This window comes from Sciurus carolinensis, chromosome 2 (genome assembly GCF_902686445.1).
Source record: "Sciurus carolinensis chromosome 2, mSciCar1.2, whole genome shotgun sequence".
Classification (NCBI taxonomy): domain Eukaryota; kingdom Metazoa; phylum Chordata; class Mammalia; order Rodentia; family Sciuridae; genus Sciurus; species Sciurus carolinensis.
The window spans coordinates 195,385,658-195,399,796 of NC_062214.1; the positions used below are offsets into that span (position 1 = coordinate 195,385,658).

The 14,139-nt window shown below is 51.4% G+C and overlaps 1 protein-coding gene across 2 annotated transcripts in view; it reads left to right on the forward strand.

Annotated features, from left to right (window-relative positions):
• Positions 1-14,139, forward strand: part of Wdr25 (WD repeat domain 25) — a 134,887-nt gene that overhangs the window by 79,777 nt on the left and 40,971 nt on the right. For both annotated transcript variants that reach the window (XM_047538465.1, XM_047538464.1), the window contains exon 3: positions 5,276-5,423. In XM_047538465.1, coding sequence (XP_047394421.1) covers positions 5,276-5,423 — 148 coding nt within the window. The remainder of the gene's footprint in view (positions 1-5,275; positions 5,424-14,139) is intronic.

Below are 14,139 nucleotides of genomic sequence, written 5' to 3' on the forward strand. Positions count from 1 at the left end.
ATTTTAAATTATGAAATGCTTATAATTATATATATATATATATATATATATTTTTTTTTTTTTTTTTTTGCGGTACCAGGGATTGAACCCAGGGCCTTGTGCTTGCAAGGCAGGCACTCTACCAACTGAGTTATATCCCCAGTCCTATAAGTATATATTATACTCAGAAGCACAGAAAGTAACCTAACAGACACTTGTTAATGCAGCCGAGGTTGTGAAATCCAGAGGTCTGTCCCTATCTTTTTTTTTTTTTTAATTTATTTTTATTGTAAACAAATGGGATACATGTTGTTTCTGTTTGTACATGGAGTAACAGCATACCATTTGCGTAATCATACATTTACATAGGGTAATGATTCATTCTGTTTTTTCCTTCCCCCCCACCCCTCTTTTCCCTCTATACAGTCCTTCCTTCCTCCATTCTTGCCTCCCTCTCACCCCCCATTATGTGTCATCATCCGCTTATCAATGAGATCATTCGCCTTTTGTATTTTTGAGATTGGCTTATCTCACTTAGCATAATATTCTCCAGTTTCATCCATTTGCCTGCAAATGCCATAATTTTATTATTCTTTATAGCTGAGTAATATTCCATTGTATATATATATACCACAGTTTCTTTATCCATTCATCAATTGAAGGGCATCTAGGTTGGTTCCACAGTCTGGCTATTGTGAATTGAGCAGCTATGAACATTGATGTGGCTGTATCACTGTAGTATGCTGATTTTAAGTCCTTTGGGTATAGGCCGAGGAGTGGGATAGCTGGGTCAAATGATGGTTCCATTCCAAGTTTTCTGAGGAATCTCCACACTGCTTTCTAGAGTGGCTGCACTAATTTGCAGCCCCACCAGCAATGTATGAGTGTACCTTTTTCCCCACATCCTCGCCAACACCTATTGTTGCTTGTATTCTTGATAATCGCCATTCTAATTGGGGTGAGATGGAATCTTAGGGTAGTTTTGATTTGCATTTCTCTTATTACTAGAGGTGTTGAACATTTTTTCATGTTTGTTGATTGCTTGTAGATCTTCTGTGAAGTGTTTGTTCATTTCCTTAGCCCATCTGTTGATTGGGTTATTTGTATTCTTGGTGTAGAGTTTTTGAGTTCTTTATATATTCTGGAAATTAGTGGTCTATCTGAAGTATGAGTGGCAAAGATTTTCTTCCTCTCTGTAGTTCTCTTTTCACATTGCTGATAGTTTCCTTTGCTGAGAGAAAGCTATTTTAGTTTGAATCTATCCAAGTTATTGATTCTTGCTTTTATTTCTTGTGCTATGGGAGTCCTGTTAAGGAAGTCTGATCCTATGCCGAAAAGTTGAATTTGGACCTACTTTTTCTTCTATAAGGTTCAGGGTCTCTGGTCTGATTCCGAGGTACATGATCCATTTTTGAGTTGAGTTTTGTGCAGGGTGAGAGATAGGGATTTAGTTTCATTCTGTTGCATATGGACTTCCAGTTTTCCCAGCACCATTTGTTGAAGAGGCTATCTTTTTTCCATTGCATATTTTTGGCACCTTTGTCTAGTATGAGAAAATTGTATTTATTTGGGTTTGTGTCCATGTCCTCTGTTCTGTACCATTGATCTACCTTTCTATTTTGGTGCCAATACCATGCCGTTTTTGTTACTATTGCTTTGTAGTATAGTTGCAGTACCCCCTGTTTCATTCTTCCTGCGAAGGATTTGTCCCTATCTTTGATCAGCCACCAACTGTGTTTGACATTTTGGCGGGTCTCTTCTCAAGCTGCCCCTTCTCTTGGCTTCTGGGGCGCCCCTCTCTCTTTTTCTCCCACCTCACTAGCCTCTTCTTCTCAGACTCCTTTTCTGGCTCTCCATCTCCTTCCCAATTCCCAGCCTATGAACCCTGTGGCCCCAGGTTGAGACCAGGGCCTCCCTTCTGCTCTGCTGCATGTATTCCCTTGGAGAGCTCAGCCAGCTCATGACAGACAGCATTTCCGTGACAGTGACTTGCACAGTCTGTGTCCATCCTGGACCTCTTTTCTGGTCATCTTGTCATGTGCTTGACCACCTGCCTGTTGTTCAGAATGGAGCTCCTGGTGGTCTTCCCCCGGCTTGCTCCTCCTGTAGGCTCACCCACCTTGTGACTCTTCTCCTCTTGGTGCTCAGGCCCCAAACATGGGAGTTGTTCTGGATTCTTTTCTTGACCTCATATTTCGCCTCCAATCCAAGGTTCCTTTTGGTTCTGCCTTCCAAGGTGGCCTGCTTCTCCACGCCTCTGTCTGGTCCATGCCCTTCTCCTCTCTGCCCTGGACTCTCGCAGGAGCCTCCTCATGGTTCCTCTGCCTCTGCTTCCCTTCCCTGCATGGCAGCCAGAGGGTCCTGTTGGAGTGGCGCCAACCCACTCCCCACGTCCTGCCTGTGCACCCTGAGTGCTTGGTGATTTTATGCCCGTCTCTCGCTATCCCCATCCTGTTCATTCCCCAGACACACTGACCTTGCTGTTGCTTAGTCATTCCAGGCATACTCCTGTCCCTGCCCTGGAGGCTCTTCCCTCAATTTCTGCACAGCACTCTTTGTCACTCTTCAGTTCTTCCCAGAGGGGTGCACCTGGCTATCCGGCTGCCATTTCAGCCTCTTCCCTGACCTTGAAATCTCCTTTCCTCCTTATTTTTTTAAAAATATTTTTTAGTTGTTAATGGACTATTTATTTATTTATTTATTTATATGTGGTGCTGAGACTCGAACCCAAGGCCTCATGCATCCTAGGCAAGCACTCCACCACTGAGCCGCAGCCCCAGCCCTCCTGCTTATTTTTGAAAATGCCAGTCTTTATCACTGCCCAATAGGAACCTCTGATTCTGCTTCTCTGTTTAGTGTCTCTCCCTTCCTGGAATGCGGACTCTTCCGGTGACAGGGATTTCAGTCCTGTTTGTCTCCCATTCCTCCAGGGCCTAGCGAATAGCAGGTGCTCAGGAAGCATCTGAACGAGCGAATAGGTTGAAGGACTTTGCAGAGGGAAGCGTTTGGGCATCTTCGCTTTGGGTCGCTCTCCCTCTCGCTCTCTCCTACCCTGAGCAGCGTTCACAGCTCCCTTCCTCCAGCCCAGGAGCAACGACCGCCCCATGCACGTGTTATAGTCTTACTACCAGTGCATGAATACACTAGATAGGGTTTCATTTTGTTGGTATCTGTTCTTAAAAGTCATGGTGAAATGCAACAAAAAATTCATTTTCACGCAGGTCGGTGGCATTCAGTACATCAACGTTGGTGTGTGACCATCACCACCATCTTGCAAAACTGAAACTGTCCTTTTAAACAACTCTTGTCCCCCTGACCTCCTGCAATCTGTCTACTTCCTGTTTGTGATTTTGACTACTCAGGATACCTCATGTAAGTAGAGTCTCTTTTTCATCTAACTTCTTCCACTAAGCACACTGTTTTCATCCATGTTATGATGTCAGGAGGCATCAGGATGTCCTTAGTTTTCAGGGATGAGTACTGTTCCACTGTGTGGATGGGCCACACTTTGTTTATCCATTCAGCTGTCCATGGACAACATGGATTGCTGCACCTTCTAGCTGTTGTTAAGTAATGCCACTGTGAACATGGGGTGCAATATCTACTCAAGACCCTGGTTTCAGTTTTTCGGGTATAGACTACAGTGAAATTTCTAGATTCTGTGTTTCATTTTTTCTTGTTTTGTTTTGTGGCAGTAAGAATCGAACCCAGGGCACTCCACCACTGAGCTACACCCCTACCCCTTTTTATGGTTTATTTTGAGACAGTGTCTCCCCAGTTTGCTCAGGCTGGCCTTGAACTTGGCCATCCTCCTGCCTCAGCCTCCAGAGTAGCTGGGATCACAGGGTGTGCACCATGCCTGACTGTGTTGAACTTTTTGAGGAACTGGAATTGTCTTCCATAAAAAGCAGCACAGTTTGCATTCCCACCAGCAGTGCATGAGGATTTGATTCTACATCCTTGCCTGCACTCATTATTTTCTGATCTTTTGTTAGTAGCCATCTTAATGGGGATGAGGTGGTGTGTTATGTGTTACTAGGAATAAAATGGCATCCTACTCCGCATAGATACCTGTTTTGAGTACTCAGTGTTGGTGTTTGCTGTTCAGCTGTGTCGACCCTGTAGATCTGGTTCCTTCATTTTACTTTAGTTTCTCCTACATGCATCATATTTGTACACAGTTTTCAAGGAACAGCACTTACCTGCCCAGAACTTCCCTTGCATGGATTCCCATGTACTTTGAAACCCTCTGGCTGCTGCTTGTGTTGCTTCTCGCATCTCTAGATGCAAGTGCTGCTGCTTCTTGGTTTCCCAGCTTATAGCCCTAGCCACTGACCTGGCAGGAAGGCAGAACTGAGCTTTCTGAACCTTCTTTGAAGGCTGCTTCTGACCTTAGATATTTACATATTCCAGAACTCAACCCCTTGCATCGTGAGGATCTTCAGGACGTGGCAGGTCGACTTTCCTCATCTTTAACGGGAGGCTACCCCTGGGGTCCAGGTGGTGGCGGCTGCACTTTGAGTGGATTTCTCTCATTAAGCAAAGTGAGGCTTGGTTTGCCCGATGTGGTCAACAGGAGCATGGAGAATCCAGCACACCCCAAGCAGTGCGTCCAGCAGCAGCGTGGTCCCGCCCTGTGCAGCACCCTGCCACGCGCCAGGCCACGTCACTCCTCAGCCCTCACCCTGCCTTGCGCCATGCTGGTCTCTTCCTCCTAGTGGAGTGGAGATGAGGTCCGAGAGGTGGCGCCGCTGGGCCATCTCATGGGATGGGCAAGGAGCCGTGTCTAGTGGAGGTGCCTGGCCCCACCTGTGTGCTGGGAGCGTCCCCTTCAACCTGCAGCCGTGGGGTTGCCACTGCCTTTCCCTTAGGCAGCATGGAGGGTAATGGGAATCTGAGCTCAGTGTGCTCCCCTGTGGAAGCCAGGGTGGATGTTTGCCCTTTGCTCTGGACGTGGCAGGCTCCTTCTTGGGCCATAGTCTTAAAGCAGAGCCCATGTGTCTAGCCTGGCTGTGTGGGGTGGCCTCTGCAGTACGGATCACAGGGATGCAGGCGAGGCTGTGACAGGGCTGCACTCTGGTGCCTGCAGGCAGGAGCAGGCAGGAAGGGCTTGGGTAGGGGAGTGGAGACACAGGAAAGTCTTCCCATTTCTGCACAGACATGTTTTAGCCTCTCAATGTCATTTTGATGGTGAAATAGTGGGAGTCCAGCCCTGCCGTGAGCCTCTGCCCTACGCAGACAGCCAGCCCAGCCAGATTGGGCCTCCTCCAACATCAGGTGCTGTGTTTCTTTGTAGGTGTGGGACGCCGTGGACTCAGGGCGCTGCATGCAGACGTACTCCCTGCACAGTGAGGCGGTGCGGGCTGCCCGGTGGTCTCCCTGTGGCGGGCGCGTCCTCAGTGGCGGTTTCGACTTTGCTCTGCACCTTACAGACCTGGAGACAGGTGCGTTCCTCTGGATCATGGTTCCAAGGCAAGTGGGCAGCTCTTGCACTGGGAAGGGTTCTCTAGAGGGTCCTTGGCCCCATGTTGCATGTGATTTATGGCAGTGGGAGGGGGCTCCCAACTCCCCACAGAAGGTTCGAGACTGTCTCAGCTGCAAGCTGTGGGGCTTGGATAACCAGGCAGCTTTTTAATCAACTCTGACATGCAGTTTGTCGTGAAGCAAGTTTAACTTGATCATGGTGTCCTTTGGTTGGGACCAGTATAGGGTTCCTGCCAATCCATTACTGTTGAAAGCTGTAAGGACTTCAGCTCCTAAGGAAGGTCTTCAGGCAGGTTCTGCTTTAGTGCCTACACTGAAAAGGTGGCAAGGTGGAATCATTCTGGTACGAGCATGACTCTGAGCAGGCTCGGAGGAAGCGTCAGCGGAAGGAGCGTTCCTGTCCCTAGCTCTGTGCCCAGGCACTGTGGTACCTTCTGCGGTCCCAGTCCCTGAGGCTTCCTGCTAGGTGTTGGTGAGAGTGGACCAGGGCTGACAGAGCTGGTGTGCGGGCCTGTGCTGCCCTCCTCCCGGCCTAGCCTCTTTCCATGCCCAGTGGTCACTTCTGGGCAGCACGACCAGGGGCAAGAGGAGGGACCAGAGTTCCTGGAGCCCTGAGACCAGCATCCTGCCTGCCTGGCCCTGCAATGGTGTGGCTGTCCCAGGGCTGGTGGCCTTTCCCAAGATCTCGTGGGGGATTGGTCCAGCCCCAGCAGGTCTGAGGAGGGGGCTGAGGTCACTGTAGTCTTGGAGCCCACCTCAGGTGTCCTCCTTTCCTTGTGGGCCACCCAGGTGGCCTCATGGCTCCTTTGGGCCCCATGTACACTCAGGGCAGAGGAGACGGGGGTGCTGGTCAGGGCCCTGCCTGGTCACCATCGTGCCTCTGACTTTCCACGAGGCCTTTGCATTCCTACTACAGCAGCTGCAGCGATGGTTTCCACTCCACAGGTGAGGAGACCAAGGCCCTGAGGGCGCGGTGGCCTGCTCAGGGCTCTCCGTGGTGAGGGGCTGGGGGTGGTTTGGCGCCATGTCTGTAACTGCAGGTCAGGACCCTTCCCACAGTGCCGAGTAGGTGCACTTCCCTCTCATGGGGCATTTCCCCGATGGTTTGGGGTCTTTCTCATCTTCTTAAGTCCATGCCAAGACTTGGGGAGTTTGGTGCCACTTGATGGTGATGATTGCCCGATGGTGACGCAGCAGTCTGTTAGCACCAAGCACCTACTGTGTGCCACGCATCTCTCCACAGCCATCCATACGAGTGTCCTGTGGGCCCTGTCACCCTTAGAGGCAGGACTATCAGAGTTGTGAAAGGGCCATTCTGCATGCTGGTCTGGGACCACAAGCTAGGCAGTGTCACAGCCAGGATGTGCTAGGTCTTCCAGGCCACCACACCTGCTGCCCACCTGCTTCCCTGCTGCCCATGCGCCCTGTCGCCATGCTGTCTGTGAGATAGAGCTGAACATGGTCTGGGTCCCATCTGGAGAAGGTCATGTCTGCTGGAGACAGAAGTGCAGAGGCCACTCCAGTCTGAAGTGATAGAGTGAGATGTAGGAATTGCAGGAGCATGGAGTTTAGAAAATCCAGGGGCCTTCCTGAAGGAAGCATGGCCCAAGCTGAGCCAGGAGTTAAGTGAGACATCAGGGCAGAGAAAGCCTGTTCCAGGGGGAAGGAAGTGGGCTCTCAAGCAGGTAGGGCCACAGGGACACAGGATACCTATCACACGGTGTGGTGGGGGCTTGGAGAGAAGGTCGGGAAGTGCAGCAGTGTACCCCTGGCCTGAGGGTCCCATGAGCACACGTAGCTGCCATACTGCCTGCAGAGTGACAGGGCTGCTCACCTAACTTTGGGCCCTTGCTTCTCAGATGTGGGCCATGCTGTTGAATACTCAACTGAGATTCACTTGATGACATTAGCAGACTCATTGTGGCCCTTGGTCATTTTCTGTTTTCTCAACACACGTTAAGTGGACACATGCCAGCATGTGTGTGTGTTGGGGGAGGTCCTGAGATTTTTAGACTTTTGGAGGGTCTTCTTGCCTGACAAGTTAGGGATTGCTGCAGGGGCTGCTGCTGTGTTTTGAGCAGGAGAGAACTGGGATTTGGTTTGTGCTCTGGGCGGGTGTCCCTGGTTGCTGCAGCGGGTCCAGTATGTCCTACACGCCCTCTGGAGGAGGTGGGTGGTGTGCTGGTCCAGGCCCAGCACGTCCCTTCAACTCTGTGGGAAGAAAGGAAGGCAGGTTCCTGTCCTAGGGACCTTGTCACCCAGCCAGCAATGTGGTGTGGACTAACTCCCCACCCACCCCTCTGCTGGCTGCTGGGGATGCGTTCACTGCCGGGCCATCAGCTGAAGGCCTGGTTCGTTCTCTCAGCACTTCCTTGCCATGTGCCTGCTGTGTGCAGGACCGTGCTGGGGCTGCAGTGGAGGCCTTGGTGGCCATCCTTCATCTGCAGGGAGGGCATGGTGGCAGGGTTTGCACCTCTGGCTTGGGGTGGCTGTGGTTTCTGTCCACCTCCTGGCTCACGTGGGAGCTTGTTGAGACGGTCCATGCTGGTGGTCTCTGTCTTCATCAGCTGGCCAGGGCTGGCCATTGTGTGTGTGGATGGGCTGCAACTGAGCTGGCCCTTGCTGGGCCCTCCTGGCCGGCAATGAAACTCATCAGGGGCTGCCTGTGCCTCCTGCCCCCTCAAGGACACCCACTGTCTGCCTTGGTGTCCCTGGGTGCTCTCCTCAGCCAGGGCTGGGCCAGGCTGGGCTGGGCTGAGCCCCTGTGGCCTCTGTCCTGCTTTGACTTCTCTGGTCCTTTCTCTTCGCCAAGTTTGAACTCCCGTTTTGCTTTATCCGCATTTCCGCCCCTGGTGGTTCGCCTTTTTCATTTCAGTCTCATTAGCGCTCCTGCCGAGAGGAGGCAGCGCGGGGCATCTCAGTGGGGTGCTTTGGGAATCAGCCACTCGGTGCCCATTGTCGTTAATGGGAACTTGGTGCCAAGGCCATTTATCCTGGTGTCCTCGACCAATACAGCTAAAAATCTGTGGATTCTAAGATGTCAGTACCCAGCCTGAAATATGGAGGGCCAGCAACATTTTATCTTGTTGATTTATAGTTCTGACGGACTGTTGGCTTATGGAACCACCATGAATCAACACTTAATAAAATCTGCTCACAGATTAATTATTTTTGGTGCTCCTGCTTCCGTCTGTAATCTTCCTAACAAACGTCTCCAGTACATTAGGTTGAGGTGGCCTCAGGGAACACTGGCTGACGCCACCTGAGTGTCCTCAGCTTTGTGAGTCACCTGTCCTGCATACAAAATCAACTGGTCCCCTCACCACCCCCTTGGCTGCTTTAGACTTTGCAGTCCTGATCATGTTTCTCGTAGGTTCCAGCCCCCCAGCAGTCTCCCCAGCGTGACGGTCAAGGCCACTGTTGCAGAGGGGCACAGGTCTCCACACCGCACGTCTGCGGCCACTCCGGAGGCTCTTGTACCCCTGTGTGTGCATGCTCTCCTGAAGTGCACCCAGCTCTCGGATGGAATGTGGATGGGATGCACATTTGAGCTTTTCCACTTCCCATGCCACCCTGCGCCTGGCAAGCTGGGAGTGTCCTTGGCCTGTTTCTATAGGAGCCTGGCTGGCAGGCTGTCGGGACAGCCCTGGGGTGTTTGCAAAGGGCTCTGCAGAGCACTGGGTTCTGGTAGGCCCTCAGCAGAGGATGCCTCTTCTCTTTGTCACTGCTCTGTGAAGACCTGTTCTTGCGGAGTTGTCCAGGGAGTCCCAGTTATTGGAATAATTCCCCAAATGGGGCCACTTTAGGGTGTCAGTTGCAGAATCCCCGACTGGGGATTCAGGGCTTCAGGGCAGACTGTGAGGAGACCTTGAGCCATCAGGGCTTCTCCCTGGTTCCCCTCCGGGTTTCCCTTCTCCACAGTGGTGGGGTGGCAGCTTTCTTTGGTGATGGGGCTGCATGCGCCCTTTATTTGGGATCTGGGGTGGACCTGCAGGCCCCCACAGCCTGCCCTTCCCGAGCTCAGGTGTCAGTGTGGGGGAGGCCTGCCCTTCTCACTGGGATACCCACTGCCTGAAGTTCCACTGTCCCCCACCCCCGTCCTGCTCCTCCTGCTCTGGATGTCCCTGGTTTTCTGTTGGGGCCATGGTGTGTGTAAATGAGTGGTCAGCTGGGACTGGACGCTACGTGACCTTGTTTTCTAAGGAGCATCTTCTGGCACTACCCTTGCTTTCACATCATTTCAGGACTTCCTTCCAGCTAGGGGCACTGAGGATGGAGGATGACCCGTGTCCAAACCTTCCTGTGGGCTTGGTGGTGAGGGTCTGTTCAGCACTCTGCCTGGCCTCCATCAGGCTGACAGGCGTGTGTGGAGCTGTACCTGTGCTCCATGTCACATTGGTCTCTCTCTAGCTGTGAGGGCAGTATTTTTATGTCCATTTCTTTGATGCAGAGACGGAGGCTTAGAGTGTGTTGTGGCTTTAAGGCCACTTGGCCAATGGCGACAGCTGGATCCAACATGGGACCCGGTGATTGGCCGAGGTTTCCTGCAGAGGCATAGGAGTAGCAGGCTGTCCCCACAACTCTCTCTGCCCCAGAAAAGCAGTGTGCTCAGCCTGGCTGCTAGGGGCTGCTTGGCCTGGGAATGAGTACCTGGACCGATGTTGACCAACCCCTCTGATTAGTGACAGGCTGAAGGTGCCTCTCTAGCTGTCATCAGTCATGCTCTGGGGGAAACTCGGCCCTGAGGACTTCAGGACACCTGACAGGGGAAGAGTGAGGAGAGTCCCAGGAACACCAGGGTCTCCAGGGCCTCTCTGAATGTTCCTCGGGCTTCCCGGGGGTGGAGGGTGGGGGTGGGGCTCAGCCTTTGAGCTCACTACCGTCCTGCCTGTTTGCTTCTCTCCCGCTCTAGAAAGTGTGTCTCTACCTTGCATCATGCACCTCGAAGACTGCCCCGGGGCCACAGTGCAGCCACTGCGTGTCTGCTGGTAGACGGGAGGTCCCAGGTTCCAGAAACCAGTGCATGTGCAAGCTCCGAGCATGGCTTGCTGGTGGAGACCCTGTTTTTTTTTTAATTTTGGTAATGTCAGTCTCGCAGGTCATTGACAGCAGTGACACCATTACTACTCCTGCTGCTGCTCCTGTAACCACAGAGGTGCGGCCATAGCCGCTGCTGGTCAGGCACTTTGTGTGTCAGGGCATGTTTTCACAACACCTCTGAAGGGGCTTATGGTTCCAGGTGCCCAGTGCGGATGCAGGACTTGGAGGGACTGCTGCTTGGCCAGAGCCCTGCCGTCAGGTTCCCGGGCACAGGCCACCTCTGCCCTCCACCCCACCAGCCGAGATGGTCCATTTCTATACATCAGGTTTGACTTGGAAGTTAGTGAGCTGCTTTTCTGGTTAACTTTGAGTCAGGATGTTTAAATTTACAGCTGGCTGAGTACTTCCCGGAGGCTGAGTGTAATGATATTGATCTTAACCAAATGAGTCATGTGCCTGCTGCCTCGGAACATGGGCTCAGTTGCCATGAGCCAGCAGCGAGCTTTCCCTTGTCAAAGCTTCCCTCCTTGTTTGTGCGTCGTGAATGTGAACAAAGAGCTCAGGAGAAGGAAAGGTCATGGATAGGGGCTCTGGGATTAGGTGGGTCCAACGGTCTCGGCATGACCCTGTCATGGGGCCTCACAGTGTCCCACCTTGCCGAGCCAGCTAGGGTTGAGGGGTGACACGTGCATCCCAGATGGCCTGGAGGTAGCGTGCTCAACACCAGCACCATCTTCCGTTTTTTGGTCAACAGGAGCTCCCTGGAAGGAGGGCATTGATGTCCTCTCTCTTCCCTGGGGACCTGCACTTGGATTTCATTTGACCAAAATACCAGTTAAGTGTCAGGAACTGGACTGGGGACTGACATGCTGGATGAAGTGGAGGGCCCCCAGGGTTCCGGGGCGGTGTGACCATAGGGTCCCCCAGGGCCACCATGAGACCAGACAGGTGGTGTTGCCTCAGCCACAGGGCAGCCAGAGGAGCAGTGCTGAGGAGCCGGGTGCAGTGCTGTGGGGCCCCGTGACGGTGGCCCCAGAGTCTGGCAGCACTGGCAGGAACCATGGTGCCAGGAGAGCATGCTGAGTTTCCATGCTGTCTTTCAAACGGGCTTTTGCTTTAATGATCATTTATTTACCTTCATGCTAGGGATTGAACTCAGGCCGCACACGCTAGGCAAGTGTTCTACTACTGAGCCACACCCCCAGCCCTGAGAATTCATTTTTTTTTGTATCATTATTGATTCAAGAAAGAAAAGAAGTAATTTTTCTTAACTTAATAAAATCTGAGCAATTTTTATACTGGTTGAGCTCATTATAATCAGATCAATAAAGCCAGCACCAGTGGATTAAATATTTTAGAGCTCAATTTCCTATAATAAGCATACAGTGAAGAAATGGAATTTAATAATAATAATAAACAGACAAACAAGCAAGCTAGTCTCCAGGTTTAAGGTTGAATAACAATCAGCCAGGGGCTGCAGGAGGCCCTGCCCCAGGGGAGCTGGTGAACAGTGCTGTCCTGTGGAAGGGAGGCAGCAAATCTTAGAACGCCCTCGGGCTCTGGCATGTCTGCTGCTCACAGTCAAGGTGCTCTGCTGGCAAGTGTCCTCCAGCCTGCATTCCTGTCCCTTCAGCAAATGCAGGGGCCAGCCCAGGGCAGCATCCTCAGAGCCTCATGACAAAGCTCAACAATCATTACTCTCTCAAGGTTCCTGCTGTTAAAAGCCAGTAGCTCTTGGTTTTAGCTTTTAATTTAACCAAGGACGAATCCAGCAGGTCGGGTTTGATTTTTCAAGCTACCATGGCTCCCTTTTGTTACTTGCTCCATGGAGTGCCTCGTGGACCACTTAGCTTTCAGTCCTCATGACAGCGTGAGCAGACAGAGAAACCAGCCCAGTCCCTCCTCTGGAGGTGGTGGAGCTGGTCTGTGCCAGCCTCCTCCCACTTCAAACATCAAGCCCAAGTGGGTACTGTGGCATAGCCTGTAATCCCTGAGACTTGGGAGGCCAAGACAGGAGGATCGCAAGTTGAGGCCAGTCTCAGCAACTTAGTGAGAACTTGTCTCAGAATTAAAAGCATTTAGAAAGGACTTGGGGTGTAGCTCACCTGGGCTCCATTCCTGGTGTGGAAAAACATACAAGCACAGGCCAAGTCCTGGTAGCATCAGTCCCTGTTTCTGAATCCAAGTCTTGTTTGAGGCCTCTTTATTTAGTAGACTTTCCCCCTACTGTTTTCCATGAGGTGTCTGGAAGCTTATTAAAAAGTTGAAAAGTCTTTTAAAGGTATAGTTATTAAAAGAGGAAAAATATACACTGTAGCCTGTCTTCTGAAGGAACGAGCCATTTTTGTATTTAAAAGGCAGATTCTCAGTCTCTTTGTGGGTTGAGGAAAAATAGCATTCAGAAATGCAAGGTTTTTTTTCTTTTTGGGTCGGAGAACTTCAACCACCGTCTTTTAGCAACTCAGTTTTCCCCTTTCTTCCTCATTGTTGGCGAGGCTGTGTTGCTGCACTCTTTGAAAGAACATGTGGGTGATTCACCGCCATTTCCATATGGCTTTCTGTGGCAGTCCAGGAAGCGGGGACGCATCCTCACCTCCAGGCAGGTAGAGCTTTGCTCCTTTGGATTTGGGGATTGGCAGAGAGCTGCAGCTGAGCCTGCTTGGCAGTGGGCGCAGCTGCCTGAGGTGCTGCGGGCCCACCCCACCTCTGGCTGGTGTGTGTCTGCAGTGGCCCTTGCTCTCCTTTTCCTTGGAGAGGATGTGGGTCATTGCCACCCGTGGCCTCTCAACAGACTCGCAGCCACTTGGCTGGAGCAAGCTTCCCGAGGAGCCTGATGCGGGCACGTGGAGACTGAGGGGAAGTGACCCCCCTCTGCCCATTTCTTGTAGGTGGGAGAATTTGCCAGCAGGGCACAGTGTCGTTGGTTTCTGATTACCAGCTGCAAGTTTAAAAGGCAAGGAGAGCTTGGTTTCCAGATAAGTTTCAGGAAAGGAAAAGAACAGTAAAATTCAAGAAATGCCAGATTTCCAGTTAGATTAATCCTCAAAAAGTGATTTAAAACTTTTACCCAAGGGTCATAGTATCTGCTGACCTAATGAGGGAGGAGCTCAGCCCCAAGGCACCCAGACGTCTGCTCGGCTCTGTGGTGACTTTTTAAAGAATTCTTTCTATGTTAGAAATACATTATTATAAAGAAAGTACTAGCATAATTTAGAAGTTATCTTCCTACCCTAGAACAGTGCATTTCATCTGGTGGCTCTTTTCCTGGTCTTTACCACATGGTTCCTGCTGAGCTCTGCGATTGAGAAGAAGTGTCAAGCATCAGCCATCTTGCTGCAGGCTGCAGTTTGCAGTTGCCGTTTTAAATGTCACAGCAACATCCCATCAGTCAGAGGTTTGCCATGGCTGCTCCTTTGGGCTGGACAGCCAGGCCCTTCTCTGCTGTAACCTCCGTGACCAGAGTCGATCTTTTGTCAGCACTGGCACCAGGTGCCCATGGAGATCTCATTTGCTACCTGCATCTTGTAGTAAGATGGTTTAGGCTTGTGGAGCTTAAAGAGGTATAGATTTTCCAAATATCTCCCAACTTTTCTGTGATGACAAGCAGCTGCTGATTGTAGGCCCCTAGAGCGTATT